At 31.0% G+C, this 16,811-nt stretch overlaps 2 protein-coding genes across 6 annotated transcripts; one reads left to right on the top strand and one right to left on the bottom strand.

The window, feature by feature from the left end:
- Positions 1 to 4,987: 4,987 nt before the first annotated feature.
- Positions 4,988 to 12,475, bottom strand: LOC130668065 (uncharacterized). Of its 2 annotated transcripts, none has more exons than XM_057470073.1 (8): positions 11,779 to 12,475; positions 10,361 to 10,584; positions 10,070 to 10,214; positions 9,391 to 9,513; positions 8,958 to 9,146; positions 8,523 to 8,766; positions 8,229 to 8,273; positions 4,988 to 7,664 (listed from the first exon to the last, which is right to left on the bottom strand). In XM_057470073.1, exons 1-7 carry the CDS (start codon positions 11,924 to 11,926, stop codon positions 8,234 to 8,236), a joined length of 1,113 nt encoding a protein of 370 aa, XP_057326056.1. In that variant the 5' UTR covers positions 11,927 to 12,475; the 3' UTR covers positions 4,988 to 7,664; positions 8,229 to 8,233. The 2 variants fall into 2 exon arrangements, 1 of the variants encoding a protein (XP_057326056.1); XR_008989947.1 differs by having other exon boundaries at positions 4,989 to 7,664; positions 8,523 to 8,774; positions 11,779 to 12,469.
- Positions 12,476 to 14,283: 1,808 nt separating this feature from the next.
- Positions 14,284 to 16,796, top strand: LOC130668062 (UDP-glucose 4-epimerase-like). Of its 4 annotated transcripts, XM_057470068.1 has the most exons (7): positions 14,284 to 14,408; positions 14,488 to 14,695; positions 15,219 to 15,469; positions 15,543 to 15,656; positions 15,796 to 15,972; positions 16,041 to 16,221; positions 16,282 to 16,796. In XM_057470068.1, exons 3-7 carry the CDS (start codon positions 15,221 to 15,223, stop codon positions 16,629 to 16,631), a joined length of 1,071 nt encoding a protein of 356 aa, XP_057326051.1. In that variant the 5' UTR covers positions 14,284 to 14,408; positions 14,488 to 14,695; positions 15,219 to 15,220; the 3' UTR covers positions 16,632 to 16,796. The 4 variants fall into 4 exon arrangements, with proteins under 4 accessions (XP_057326051.1, XP_057326054.1, XP_057326052.1 ...); XM_057470071.1 differs by lacking the exon at positions 14,488 to 14,695 and having other exon boundaries at positions 14,389 to 14,408; XM_057470069.1 differs by lacking the exon at positions 14,284 to 14,408 and having other exon boundaries at positions 14,415 to 14,695.
- The last annotated feature ends 15 nt before the right edge of the window (positions 16,797 to 16,811 follow it).

Genomic DNA, 16,811 nt, shown 5'->3' with positions numbered 1-16,811 from the left:
GTTGCTCTACGCACTGCAAAAAAATAAAAATTGCAATATCTTCTATCCTAAAAAAGTAAATATTTTCCTCATTACATGTGACAGATTCTTATTCTCATTCTTTTTGATTTGGGTCGTCTATTAGAGGGCTATAAACATTTATTTTATGCAATGTCCTATTGATTTGCTTATCATGTAACATCCTTGTACTTGATTCGTATATATAGTACAAGAACCATAATTTACCAAGGTGATATTCGCGGAGATAACTTTCTGTTGCTAAATAGTCGTCTTGTTAAATATGACAAATCTTTCATTGTCACAGCGATTAGAGTATGGGATCTTTTGCAACATAACTGTACTAATATACCGACATTTATTGAGTTGAGGAAAGCGTGTTTTGATTATTTTCTTGAGCAAGAGAAGAACTGATGATTATATATTATATTGTAGTATTGTTTCATATATATTAGATATCGACTGTATTATATCTATCATTTAATATACCTATAATGTAAATTGATGAATTTGATTATTGAGAACAGTATTATTGAAATTGTAGAAAGGAAAATAAGAATAAAATGTATGTTATACTATGTATTTGTATGTAGTTTTGCTTTGATGGCCGCAAGAAATCATGACTGGCCAAATAAATTATATTATCTATCTATCTACCTATTTCTCCTTTAAGTTGATCAGTCTGTTTGCAAAGCTAAGTAAAATTATTGAAAAGATTGTATTATGGTGTATAAGTTTTATTTATAAGGTTCAGTAAATAATAATAGTAGTTATCATAATACTCATGAATTAGATAGTTATGGATTTTAAACTAAGTTTGATCTAATGACCATTAAAGGGCGGAGTAACTAAAAACCATAAAATTATAATTATCAAATCGAAAAGATCGTCACGAAATAATACAAGATATGAATTATTTATGTCTCGGAGAATAATTAAATAAAAACTATGATAAGTTGGTATTTTAATGACAGGCATTGTATAATTTATTTAGATACTTATGAAAGTTTAATCAGAAACTTAGAGAATAAAATTTAATTAAGGAATTAATGCTGGGTATTTTTATAACTTTAAACAATGCATGTCTACCCTTTGCTATGATATTATTAGTTTTTAAAATACCTTTGAAGTTGAAGGTTTAATTGTTAAAAATGAGAGTGAGGCCAGAATTACTATTACGTATGATAAAAATATTTGGCGAAGTATCAGGAATTTGGCCAATTTTTGAATCAAAGTTGTGGATAAGAATTATAAAGGAATTAATATGGTTTGTGTCGATAGTCAATATTACATTAGTAATAATTCCTACCATATTAACCTTACATAGCCGCATACAAGAAGGTCAACCATTAGAAGCAATTCATTCTTTAACTGCACTAGCAGTGTATTCAGAAACATTTCTCAATCTTATTATGTGGAAGTATAATAAGAATCAAATTCAGGTAAACAACAAACAAAACAATTCTGAAAAAAAAAATATAATAAATAGATAGATAATATAATTTATTTGGCCATGAAGTCATGACTTTTTGCGGCCATCAAAAACAAAAATACGTAAAAATACATAGTATAACATACATTTTGTTCTTATGGTCCTTTCTACAATTTCAATAATAATGTAATACATTTTTGTTTATAGGGATTATTAGTAGAAATATTTGATTACCTAAAATCAGTAAAAGGCAGAGACAAAAAGATTTTAAGTAAATCAATAAACTATCATTTGCCGATATATATATTTGTGATTGTATTTTGTACAATAGCGTATGTTGCTCATCTATGCGTTCCAATTTTTACACCTCAAAAATTACTACCTTCTGCTGATCATTATCCATTTTTCACTGAACCATATACTGCCGGATATTACTTAGTTTATACTCATCAAGCTATAGTTAATTTCCAAGCTGTATTACATCACTCTGTTGCTCCGATTATAATCGCTATACTGTTGTCTTATGTAACAGCAAAACTAAAAGTACTATCATTAGCATTAAAAAATGTTGACAATGTTGATGAGTTCAATGATTGGATACGACAACATCGAGATTGTATACGGTAATATCAATAATTAAAAATTAAATATTTAAATTATAGCATATAATTTTCTTTTCAATGTAAACATTTGTCACTCCAGATATTTTGAGCAACTCGATAAAACTGTACGTTTCATTATTTTTAAAAGTTTTGTTCATGAAACGTTCTCAGTAATCTTAGGGGGTATTCAGATCGTCCATGTAAGTATTTATGGATCTACAAAAAATAATTTCTATCAAGTTTTTTAGAGTAATTAAAATAATTCTATTATTTCAATAGACTTCAAGTATTCTAGCAGCAACAAAATTTTTATTTATTGCCTTTAATGGTTGTTTAGCAATTTATGTATACATTCCTCCAGCAGATGATTTATATGAGCTTGTAAGTTAGAATATATTCTATGTCTTTCTATAAACTACTTCTATTGTACTGTTTAATTAATGTTTAAAATACAATATTTCAGAGTGAAAAAATATCGTGGTCATTATATGAGTCGTCATGGATCGATAAACCGATCGTAATACGGAAATCGATAATTATAATGATGTGTCGATCCCAGAAGCCGCTTACTATTTCTTTCAGAGGTATTATACCTGCTTTGAACAAAAATTTTTATTCTACGGTAAGCATAAATTACAAAGTAATAATCAATTTTGACCGATGAATGGGGAGATGGAGATTGGACCAAATGGGCCTCTAATTTTTTTTTATAACAGTAAAAAAAATCTGTTTATCGGTTGACCCTGCGGGCCAGACCCAAAACTTCCCACTGTTTTCGAACTCCTTGAGCTCAAGGAGCTCGAAAACATTATTGTGAATACATTTTCGAGCTTGAAAATACTTTTGGAAACCGTTTTTTAGCATTTCTTTCTCCCACATTATCTTGCGAACAAATGAACCGATTTTGATGATTGCAACAACGTATTTTATTGAGTTCTAGAGCTGATCAGATTTTGGAATTTTTGAGCTCAGTTGTTTCAAAGATATTCGCAAATAACTGTCTTTTACCATTTCTTTCTCCCGCGATATCTCTCGAACAAATTCACCGATTGAGATGGTTGGGGTCGCATTCGACGCGGCTTATAAAGTTCTAGAGCTGATTAGATTTTGGAGTCGATCATTAAAGTTGTTTCGGAAAAATCAATAAAAAAGTTAAAGAAAATTTTTTTTTGTAATTCGCCAATATTTCCGAGTTTACTCAATCGAATGTATAATTTTCAGAAAAGTTGATGGCCAACAAGCTCTTTCGAATGCCGCCTTAACCATCCAAATCGGTTCATTAGTTAAAAAGATAGACCATTCACACACATACATACATACATACATACATACACACACACACACACACACACACACACACACACACACACACACACACACACATATATATATATATACATACAGACGCTCGGACATCATTCTGAAAATAGTCAGAATAGCTTCCTAGGACCTCAAAACGTCGACGTCTCATAAAAACTCGATTTTTGAAAATCGGGCTGAAAACAATAACTTCCCAAATTTTTCAAAAAACATCGATTTTCTTAGCGGGAAGTTAAAAAAGTGACACAGTTGTCACAAGGCAATGTGGACCTTTTGAGACTAAATAGGCCCCATAAAAAGTTTGCTAACCAACAATAAATTTGGGGTATCTTGGGCCTTTCATTTTTTTTTTCCTAACAGTGTGAAAAGCTCAGGCAGTAAAGCCAGCATAAAATTTTTGTAACAAAATAAGTTTTTTTTTTTAAATTGTATCCGTCTAGACCCCTTTATCTCGTATAAAATAAAATTTAAGTTTCTTTTCAGTTTTCATCTCTTATAGGTGCGTTATATTAGTACGTACTATCCCTGATTCAGAAATCTCATTTGGAATAATTCAATTCATGCTAAAGTGTATATCTATATATAGGCAATTTTGCCAACTTTGAATTGTTTCAGATCGTGTTTGAATTATTTCAAATTAGGTTGCTCAATCAGGGACATATCAGTACTGAGGACGTATTCAGAAAGCAAAAAATAATAGTACCATTGAAAAAAAAACTCGCGTGATATGCTTTTTCTCTTAAGGGGTACATTTGCTACCCTTCCCTATATAATTACTAATGATTACCAATAAGTATATTCGTACAAATTTATATTTTTCTATCATTAAGTTTTTATATTTTTTTTAGTATTTGTCATTTGCCGTATCGTACTATATGACGTTACGTGTTTTATTTAAATAGGACCATTGTAATAGAAGAGAAAACTTTTTACAACTGAAGACAGTAAATTTTTCTTATTACCTTTATCGATGTACAATTCTCCATGTACAGAGGTATTATGTTATATTTTCATTAATTAATTTCTCGATTGATTTTTCATATTGTTGTTCTACACACTGAAAAAATGAAAATTGCAATCTCCTATCTTAATAAAGTAAATATTTTCCTCTTTACATAAGAAGAATTTTTATTTTTTCTGCCACCTTTTCCTTTTGTATTAGAGATGGGACATCGGAATAGACAACTTACTTGTTTGGGAAAAGTTGTAATGGTATTGACCTCTCTAATTTTCGTATTGATCATCAAAGCTCAGTAATTTTCTGCGATTTCAAGTTATTGAAAGGTGGCGCAGGCTGTAATTTCCTCGATTGAAGCAGTTTCAAGGGTAAAAAAATGGAATATGGTATCAATGGAAATTAGAATGGGTATTCGTCACTTTGCGTTACTGGGAAGTATACTGCTACAGCACAAGCTGTCATTTATCTTCACTTAAATCGCGGTTTATGTGTAACAATTGCTACAGTCGCATGAATTACTATTCAACTCACCTTTACCTTACCAATTTTATGAACCAATGATGAATATCTATAGCTGTCGTCAATGAACATTAATACTAAAAACATAAATAACATATTTACTGTTTTGAAGATGAAAATTCATATTCAGTTTTATGTCTTTTTTAAGAATAATAAGATATTAAGACAATACTGTTTTATATTTTAACAAATTATTGTTACATTTTCTGCAAAATCAATGTATCATTGCATACGTATTCTAGTAAGGTTTTATTTGACAATGTATAATTTTAATTTAACAATATTTGGATACATTTGAATGTTTAGTAAACAAGTATAAAATACTCTTTAAACTTTATTTTAAATTTCAAGTCCGTATGATTAAGGTGTATATTTTCTGTCTTACACTCATAAAAATTATCTGTTAAAATGTTTGTTTCTTTTATGAAGATATAGTCAAAAATAGTCGATAAAAATGCAATCGTTTATAGTCATATGGACGATTATATGCACTCAACTGTTCATATTCCAATACTTAATCATCACTTTATATATATATATAGAAATATATATATTTAGGATGCTTATGTTTTGCGAATTTTTTTATTTATTTTTAGTCTATATGAATATTTCGCTGCAGACGATAAAGAATAGTCTTCTTTAAATTTAAGCTTAATTTTAATTTCAAGAGGTCGCAATTTATTTGCTGTTTTTCCATTCAAAAAGGATTATAACAGCACTTTTAAAAATAAAATACCTACTCTGCCATTTTTTGAGTAATCAACTTGTCCTGAGCCTATTTTACAGAGGTTTCAATGTTCTAATGCTTCATACTTGAAAAATTTCAATTTGTAAAAAATTATGATTGTTGGCTATTGATATTTGAGCTATCGACTTCAACGACAAAAAATAGCAGCACAAATTTTGCACTGCACTCAATACTTTTTAAGAAAGACATAAGACTTTTCAATAATTCCAACTGCTTTATTTATTTTTTCAAACCCTTATTCTTGGAGATTTTGACCATTATCCAATTTTAGCCAAACTTCTGTCACAAATAAAATTCTGTAGAATCTCCATAATGTGAATCTCCATAAAATTGCTTTCTCTCTAAACTTAACAAGATTTTCTTCATAGAGTTAGAAGTCCTTCCTCGCACTACAATTTTCCGCGCGGGCAATAAAAAAGAATCTTAGAGGTAAAAAATTCAAAATTCTCAAAGTGCACCTATAATATCATGTACACATAAATCCTAACTTAGATAATGGGTGTTTAAAACTTACATTTAGGTGATCATTTAATAGTTTTTCGGACATTACGCATACTACTGCGCAGACCTGTGCACATAAGAGATGACTATCAATGTGGTGGAGATAAAAAAAATGTGTTGAATTTATGCGATAGTCCTGGACAGGAACGTTGACTTTATGGAAATTTTACTATTTTTTGTACTTAATTTGTCAGTTATATTAATGTAGGGTGATATGTTGATGTAATTTGTCGATTTAATGTATTGATTAAAGTGCCGATAGTCAACGACGGGTCGCAGATGTCTATATTTTTTTAATTAATAGCCATTGGATATGTAATATATAAATATTATAAAATTTAGCTGAAAAAGTGTAAATTTTACCTTATATTTATTATATAGACGATTATGAATCGATAGTAGAAATTTAATGCTCACTAAAGCAGTCTTGTATTTGTTATAAGTTATAACATATAAAACTTAGATATGTATTAAATTTTAAGTATTCCTAGTAGAGTCTTGATGATATTCATTCGTATAAGTCAATAGTTTAAATAATAACGACTAACAATCATGATTTTTTAGTCAAAATTTCAAGTCTTAATGTTAGATATCTCATAACTTTGACACCTTCAGAAAATTAAGCTATGACGTTTATAACAATTTCTAAGAGAAGCTCAAAGACTGAGCCTTTTAAAAAGTTGGTAATTAAAATAACGGCTGAGTAAAAATATTTTAAAAAGTAACGTTGTTGTAATGTTTTTGAAGCAGGAAAACTTTGGATATAAATTTCGACCTTTTAAAATTTGAATAAACAGCCCAAATTCGGAAAAAATGATTTTCTGTATCGTCGACAAATAAACTTTTATACAGACTGAGAAAAAAAAACATATTTGTGAAAAAAATGCACTAAAATGGGTACATACATATGTATACAGGATGTGCCAAAAATACTAGCCCAAACATTAGAAGTTAATTGAGGATGAAATTCCAAAACCAAAAGACTTGTACCATTTTTTGACCAGATGAACAGGTTATTAGTTATTAATTGATAAAATTAACCAATCAGGAGTGATCTTTAGTAAGAGATTGTAGAGTAGAGAAGGAGATTAATTGCATTAATCGCTGCGAGAACCACTGAATGACAGCTAAGTGTGCGCGCCGTTGATTTTTATTGGTGGTTTCTTTCCCTACTCTACTCGTTCTTCCTTCCAAAAACCAGTAAAGAAGGTTTCGTCTTGGAATTTTTCCTCAATCTATTCTTAACAGTCGGGTTGGTACTTTTGACACAGCCTGTAGATGTATATATTTATATATGATATAACGATTTATGTTTGCTATAGTATGTTTGGTGAAAATTGATGCATTATCGATTAATATATTTATCACACTAGATAATTATTGTAAGTAAAACAGTCAAATTTTCCATTCAGAGAAACTAGTATTCATTTTGTGGATTATAATGATCTATTTCTATGTCAATGACGCTGATGATCACCAACAATCGTTCTTCGGCATCTTAAGTAGAACTTGTATCGATTATCCAAAAGGACGGTGAGGGCACATCCGTTCCTTCGTCCACCCTGCAAGCTTAGGTAGGATCTGTCTCTGTTGATCAGAAAAAAAAAATCATTTTTAAAACAAAACTATTTGCTTTGTGGTTACAATCAACCCGAATGACTTTGGCCCAATAAGGGAACTTTCGGACGCTTTATTAAAATTTTGTTGAAGTTGTTATAAATTTTGAAATTTAGAATACAGTCGAATCCCATTAACTCGGAACTTCCCCTTAATCTTGACCCCACTACGAGCTATACGCTGTCTCCCACCCGATGCTACACGTTTGTATGTGTCTTTGTATATTTATGTGCATTATTAACGTAGATATACGAGCGCATGCGATGTAATTTACTTTTTAGAGTCGGAACTTCCAGGAAATTTCCGCTTCTCCGTAATCTAACTGAGTTAACAGAATTCGACTGTAATATATATAATTTTCGTTATTGGGTACTTGAAGATTAAAATAATTAGATATTATTTGACCCCTCAATGAGTCCCAACTTGGACTTTATTAATTAATTAATTGAAAATGATAAATTTTCAGTTTGTCACAGTCATTTTATTGAATAACGAAAATTACTTCCTGTAAAGTCAGAACCATAATCATCTTACCTTAGTTACACGAACCATTCTTCTCGTTGGCTAGATGAAATGTCACTGAAAACCAAATGATTTATCTATCAGTAATCAATTTCATAATTTTATTTTACTTATTGATATTCAAATCAGTGCTATCAAATTTATTGAGTATATAAAATTGAACAAATGCCACCTGGCAGCCAAAATGTAAAGTCAATTGCTCAAAAAAAGGTGTAAAGTTTTTGGACGCTCATAAAATTAGCACACTATCAGCAGCAAAAAAATTTTGTTGGGGAAAATTTTAAAAGGAATTTAGAATAAACAAACCTGTCTGATCCGTGAATTTTTACTTTGCCTGGCAATAGAGACGAACCCGAACTTCGCTGCGCCCGAGCATGAGGCCTGCAGGGTGTAGCCAGTTTCCCGACCGTGGTAGAGTCGTTACACCCGTTAATCCGATTCCCGTTCCTACATGGTTGAAGTTGATCATGGGATCGAGAATTTTTATCGGCTCCTTTATTTCCGTCATATTCACCGGCACTCCATTGTTTACCCCGTTTGATCCGTACATCTGTTGCACTAGAACATCGTAAAAGACATCAGTCTTGTCACATTTTATTAAAGTTACGTATCAAATTGCGTGAACTTTTGTTTTAATTATTTTTATTGATACAACAACTTTTTTGGATAGTCAAAAAAAGGTTTTAGTTGATTATACCTAAATAATAAGAGTGGAATAATGTATAAATGGTTGTAACTCACATGGGAAGTTAACTGGAGTATGAGCTCTTACGGTGAGCGTATTATGTAGATGTCTTGGTACATCAGTTCGTTTTCGACAATAGTAAAATGTTGCCCCACTGATAATACACAATAAGATGATTATGACGATAACTAGAACAGCTGCGAACCACGTTTTTTCGATTCCAAGGATCGTCGCAGTTTTTGTATCTGAAAGAACAAAAAATTTTAATCAAAATCTAAATATATTGTATTGTTTCAGTTACACCGCTTAATTAATGCCATTTCACGAATTCAAAGGTACTGTCACAAAAAGTTTTATCGAGATTAAATTTTTTTTAGTCTCTCAATGTCAATGGTAGTTGAAATATTCATAAGTTAGATTAATAACTTTTAAAAATGATGGAACAGTGATAATCTATATGGATATAATTAAACGAAATAATCTACTTACCGGTACAGAGGGCTGAAGGAGCTTCATCAGATTCATCACCGCAGTGATTAACACCATCGCAAACAAGATCTTCGTCAATACAAAATTCATTCATAGAGCATCGAAAATCCTTACAAGTGTGCTCTGAAACATAGAGTACCGTATAAATCGGTAGTTACCTTAACACTTACACGTGATTTAATCGACTCGAACAAAGTTCCTCAAACAACTTAAGCTTAACCCGATAAGTTAATTTTTCTATCCTTTGAAGAATACTCTTCATTGGGTTACGAAAATGACTCGTATCCAAAATTTATGGACTAGGCTCATATGAGCTAATAAGGAAATTTTTAACTGAATATCATATAAATCAATTATTATATTATTATAGGAATTTTTCCTATATTGACAGAGGGATTTTTACTATAAGAACATAGAAATTTCCCCTAGATGAAAATACAAAAAATTCCTAGTTTTTTTTCATGCAGCTCTATTTGACATAGAGGAAAAATTTGAAATCTCAAACGTTTTCTGTAGAATTTTATGCTCTACAAAATAACTCAGATGCTCGAAATCAATTTGATCAACGATTATCAAGTCATGTCGGTTAAAAGTTATACTATTTTTATAGAAATCCACTTTTAAACGCCTGAAATGTTAAATCCGCGATCTTTTTGATTAATGAATATTTGATACTCACTCGGATCTTTAACTGCTGTGATGACTAGTCGAAATCCATTCGTATCTGTACCCCAAGCATCAGTAACATATTTTAATGTAACGAAATTTGTGCGCGTATAAATAGCACCGACGCTTATGTGCGTGTTCCTACACGACAGATCCGCCTAGTAATTAAAAGAAAATTAGTAAATATTATGATTAAAATTTCACATCAAATTTTCACAATCGTTCTATAAATAGGATGATTCAAAAGTGATGCATTGTTTCAATATGTATATATATGATGTGTACAAAATAGTTTGAATTGTACCTTAAAATTGCTGACAGCATGGGCGCCATCGTATATAAAGAGATGGTCGTTGCAATCGAGTTGAAGTTTGTCAAACCTTAACATGAATCGTTGAAGAATACTGTGGGTCTGAAATGTGATCGCACAATTCAAATTGTGTTCATTTTGCGATGTTAGTACGGCACCATCGATTTTTCGGTATAAATCTCGTAAGAAATGATTTTTGCAAATGACGCCAAGTTTATCTGTAATTAATAAAACTTGTTATCTCGAGACAAACAAATCATGCTCCATCGAACATATAATTCAAATCGAATGAAACTCAGAAGCTTAAAGTTTAAATTTCTGCCTCTTTTTGTGGGAAGAATGACGCATGCGCTAATTTTTATCATTTGCTTTGTCATAATATACTATTTTTTTATTTAAAAAACGAGTTTATACTTTTTTTTATAAATTTGGAATGCTATTGAAATAAAAACTATAAACTTGCTGAATAGTCGTAAAGTATATTTCATTTGTTTCATAAAATCGAAGAGTTTAAGTTTGAAGAGTAGAAAATAACCAAGGACGGAAGAAGTGGACAATAGCTTGTTTGCAACTTGAGTGATAATAACTGAAAATGACCCTTTTTGGGTTAATAAGGCGAGGCCGCGTCTTACCATTTTATCTCGAAGTCGCCTGTTAACCAATAAAGGGAACTAGTGCCACGGGCAGACCTCAAGCCTACTTCATCCAAGGTCTCTATTTTTTGAGATAAAGGAAATGTTAGGCCCACAGAAGTTTGGACTTGTGATAGCGATGGTTAGACACCACGCCAATGGGGTGAGTTCATTGAACTCACTTCCGATTAACATCCACCTTTGGTCACTTAATTATATTTTTTGACTAAGGGTGTCGCCGTGGAAAGAAGTAGGGGTATCGCAGAGCCTGTATGCCCAAAATCAGGAAACGGCCCCTGTACAATAGGGTGAGCATTGGAAATGACTGGTCATCAATTGACTCTATGACATTCATTAATTAACTGTCAAAATTTTTTTGTCCTCCACACACACACGCACACATACATAATTTCGACCATACCCAAAAAATGTCGATATAATAATAAGTGTCGCTTTTAATAAAAAAATCGATTGAAACTTTTTAAAAAATATTTATGTGAAAAAATGAAAGAAAAGTTAATTTTCTTATATTCATAGCTACTGGAAAATATTTTGATTATCTTTTTTCCTCAAACGAATAACTGTAAAAAATGGTTGCTTGCAAATAGCAAATAATTTCCTCGAAAGTTTTAATTGATTTTAAACTTACACCAAAGCTTTAATTTTCTTCACCTTTTTCCATCACCTAAAAATCTATGTAAAAAAGTAAGCTACAGAAAAATGGCCGATAATAACTCGTCATAAATGTTGATGATTAACAAATACTGTATTAACACTTACATTGCTTTCCATGTTCTCCGGCAACTTCCCACGGTAATATCCAACAAATATAGAAAACTATGAATATCATAAAAGTTATCACTTTTGAAGAATGCAATATTTTACATGTTCCTATAGAAGATAGTTTCGTCACTGATATGTCAAACATAGTTTATTTAATTATGTTGCTATTTTTTATTTATCGTTTTGCACTTCAGTGTCGAAAGATAAAAAATCGACTTTAACTACAAATCATCCTAATTTATTTAATCATAACTCCGCTATATTATCACCGTCATTGTTCGTGATTCGACTACTGGTCCTATGTTACGAATATTTATTTAAATCAAGGCATTGTTTTAATGCAAAGGATTAGGTTTTCATTGATGAATTTAAAAACTAGTTGGTTTTGGAACACACGAAAATTTCTGAACTTTTCCTTGCCCTGAATTCAATACTGATCACTTATGGCGTATCATTAAAATTTGATATGTTACACAGATAAAAATTGAGTTTCATTTTGACTCATTTCTCTTCAATTAATTTAATAATACAACTCATTTTAAAGTATAATATTTGTATGAATTTTAAAAGGAAGCAAAATTACACGATATAAGTATTCTATGAATGACTAACACACACAATTTATCGTATCCAGCTGAGTTATCGCAACAACCACTAGCAGCTGCGTGCATTTATCGATCCACAAACTTCCACCTCTCTCATTTAAATACGCTATACAACAGAAGATTAGTTTATCACAAAAGCTCTTGGAAAGCCTTAACTTCTAGACTTGCGCAGTTTAATATCATCATATATATATGACAAAAATTTATACTATAGACAATCATTAATATTTTGTAAACATTAACAATTCAAACAAATTGACAAAAAAACCATAAGATTTGAAACTTTCCTGAATCGGTTGCTCAAAGATACTCATATCATCTATTTTCTAACTTTAGTAAATTAAATACTGATTAAATTCACAAAAAAATGCCATTTGTCTGCAAAAATACGAGTAATTTTTTTATTATGCATTCAATAAATAATCGCTAAAAGTAAGCGCGGCAAATTTATGAACAATATTATAATAATGATAAAAAATTTATCGAAACATAATGATGCAGTTTAATAGCCAATTCAGTTATCAAAACTAGGCGTGTACTCTCTTGCCAATGATCCTAAAGCTCTCCTTATTTGCAACAATATTTTTTAAGATGCAGAAGATCAGACTCTTACACTGTAAAAAGAGCGGTGTTAAAAATGGACTCGTTTTAACTCCGCCCGGTGTAAAAATGAAATTACACCGGTGTAGGAGGAGTAATACACCGGTGTTAAAGCGGAGTAACCGGAGTAAAAGCGGAGTAAAACCGGTGTAAAACCGGAGTAAAACCGGTGTAAAACCGGGGAACCAGTGTAAAAGCAGGGTAAATTGCGTCCGCTTGGAGTATTAACTTTAAAGATTATAAAACACGAAAAATGTCAGTTCTTTATGAAAATTAATACAGAATATCATTTTTTAACAAGTATAGTGATCGAGTAAGTAAAAATATTCACAAAGTAAAATATTTTAACACCGGTTTAGAATATTTACACCGGGGGCAGCGTTATTTTAACACCGGTACAGAATATTTACACCGGGGGCAGCGTTATTTTAACACCGGTACAGAATATTTACACCGGTGGCGGCGTTATTTTCACACCGGTCTAGAATATTTACACCGGCAGCGGCGTTATTTTAACACCGGAGATTTTTTTTTAACACCGGTACAGAATATTTACACCGGTGGCGGCGTTATTTTCACACCGCTGTAGGGGGTAAATTTAACACCTACACCGTTTGGACTTACCCCGGTGATTTTTTACAGTGTACCTGAGACATTTTTGCTATAGATTTAATTTTAGTTTGTTTTTATTCAGACTAAATAGTCGAGGATTCTGAAAATCTTTTTACATGCTGCATTATTTTTTCAATGCAGGGGATCATATTTTACGATCCTTGGAAGTTAATTTTCAATATTTCTTTGTTATGACAAAGAAGTCAAAATTATGAATCCACCCCGTTTGCGAAGACTTTAATTCTCTTGCCGAGGATCTTAGAGTTCTCCTTATCTGCAACAATGTATTTTTCGATGCAGAAGATGGTATTCTACATACCTGAGAAGTTTTTGTTCTGTAAACATAACGGTATCATATTTTCGATACTCGTCTTTTAATGTAGAATAGTGATTTTCCCATAAAATGATCGTTATAAGTTATAATTAAAAACTAATTGTTTGTTAAACTCAATAGTAGTAGTTTATGGATGGTCTAAACTATGTAATTATGCATGTAATATTTATATTCTAACTCGGTATTTTATCATAAGGAAATTAATACCAAGAACTTTTACGTTAAAAATTTGTTTATCTGAGAATATTTTAAAAGTTGATAGTTATAATAGGATTGATATTCGAAAAAGGTGCGCGTTGATGATCTTACAAAAAGTGGGGATACACAGAATTCAAATGAAAGTTTTACCGTTATTTGTTGAGTATCGTTGAAGATATCCGAGGAATCTATCAGTTTGGTCATTTTTTTAACCTGAAATAATAAACCGAAAATTTTTTCAAAGTTATTAGTTTTGCTTTTTTTTTTTGTGAATAAAAGTAAATATGCATTTTTGATTTTCAAATATCTATACAATTTATTTTACGATTTTGTCTCGTTTTTAATTATCTGTTGTAGTTTATCGATTCATGTGATATTTAAATATAAAAAAACTTAATCAAGTTTTGGAGTCAATTGTTATGAGTGATATGAGTTTTGCGTAATCGGAAATTAAGTTTCGAGTCTGAAATCGTAAAATTATAAATTTAAGACTCAACAACTTGTTCGAAGGAATTTAACCTTGAGAAACTGACAGTACCGTTATAGATCTTCAATAAAATCCACGGTAAACGTATAAACCTTTTTATTCTGAGAGAAAAGTAAAAATCACCGGGTCAAAAAATTTAATATTCCCAATTCTTGTCTCTTAATACAAGAATTTTGAAATGTGTTACTTTTATTTCCCTGTATTTGTGTGCGCATGAACATATACTTTCCTACTTTACAGTATTATTTAATGTAATTTTCATTAAACAACAGAATCGGGCACGTGGCCCTTATAAGATGATAGCTGAGAAGGAAAAAAAAATTTAATTTATTATATCACTGAGAGAAAAGTGTAAGGCAGTGGTTATATTATGAAGAGATGAGTATAAGAGTATAGTAATCTCAACTAATGTTTACAGTTTCTTGTACTTTATCCCAGTCCTAGATACTAATAGAAAATAGTAGTATCAATTATACATTTTTAATAGTTTCGGTTTCATTTCCACAGAAGTATCTACTGCTAACGTCGCTTTTAACTCTTTACTATTTTACGATTCTATCAGTTTCTACTCCGTAATGATTAATATTTGATAAAATTTCAGAAATGATGATAGATCCAGGAGGAACCGTGTTTGTAACTGGGGGTGCAGGCTACATCGCCAGTCATTGTATCGTTGAATTATTAGAAAATAATTATCAAGTTGTCGCAATCGATAATTTTTCAAACAGTGTATCTAGTAGAATGGGAGAGTCAATAGCACTTCAAAGAGTCGAAGAAATAACTAAGAAAAAAATACATTTCTACAATTGTGATCTTACTGACCGAGATAAATTAGGACAAATATTCAGCAAGGTAACTTTTCATTTCCTTTAATTTTCTGATTATATTTTATATAAATGATTAGTGACAAATGTTTTTGTTGCAGCATAAGATCGATTGTGTGATTCATTTCGCAGCAATAAAAGCAGTAGGAGAATCGATGCAAATTCCACTCCACTATTATCGAAATAATATTATTGGTGCGATTAATTTACTTGAGGTAAGAAATATTCGAATTGTCAGTCAAGTTGCAGCGATACTGCGGCTATATCCCGTTTTCACTCCGGAAATTATACATCTCTCATAAAATTTATGTTGATGTGTGCGACAGCTTTAAAATTTTTCTACGATGGTTTTAGGTAATGAAATCAGCACAATGCTTCCAATTGGTTTTTTCAAGCTCATGTACCGTTTATGGAGAGCCAAATCATCTACCAATTACAGAAGCCCATGCAACTGGAAATATTACAAACGTTTATGGGCGGACAAAATATTTTATTGAAGAAATGTTGAAAGATATATCTCGAGCAGAAAAAGTATGAATCATAATTTTGTGGGTAATGATAGAAAGAATAATGCATTATAAATTTTACACTCTTTATAGACTTGGAATATCATATCGCTGAGGTACTTTAATCCAGTTGGAGCTCACCCAAGTGGAATAATTGGTGAAGATCCTACAAAGCCTTATACAAATTTGATGCCTTTTATCGCACAAGTTGCACTGAAACATAAGCCAGTACTGAAAATATTTGGTGGGGATTATTTTACAAAAGATGGAACAGGTAAGAAAAAGTAGAAAACTATGATCAATGAGAAGACTAAATTTAAATAATTGTTTTTAGGAATTCGTGATTATATTCACGTAATGGATTTAGCTACTGGTCACCTCGCAGCTATAACGAAATTAAAAAAAGAACATTTACGGCTGAAATTCTACAACTTGGGGACTGGTAAAGGTGTCTCTGTTTTAGAACTAGTAAAAACATTTGAAAAAGTCACAAGTACAAATATTCCCTTTGTCATATGTGGCCGGAGAGACGGAGATATCATATCAATGTATGCAGACGCCGAAGCAGCTAAAGTTGAACTTGGATGGACAACAAAATATAGCTTAGAACAAATGTGTCAGGATTTTTGGAGGTGGCAATCGATGAATCCAGATGGCTATCGTTCAAATCAAATAAAACCATAAATCACATTTAATTTTTTAATAGACGTAAAATTTTGATTGTTATTCATGAGAATAATTTATAATTAATATTGTGATATATATTCTTTCAAGAGGCATTTAATACTTACTACAAAGATATGGTTTAATAAATATATTGAATAAGTTATTAAGGAAATTAAATGGTGGCCAGTATAAGTTAAT

The sequence above is a fragment of the Microplitis mediator genome, chromosome 5 (assembly GCF_029852145.1).
Source record: "Microplitis mediator isolate UGA2020A chromosome 5, iyMicMedi2.1, whole genome shotgun sequence".
Lineage (NCBI taxonomy): Eukaryota > Metazoa > Arthropoda > Insecta > Hymenoptera > Braconidae > Microplitis > Microplitis mediator.
Note: the sequence above shows the minus strand (reverse complement) of the source record. Positions and strands in the feature narration are given on the sequence as shown.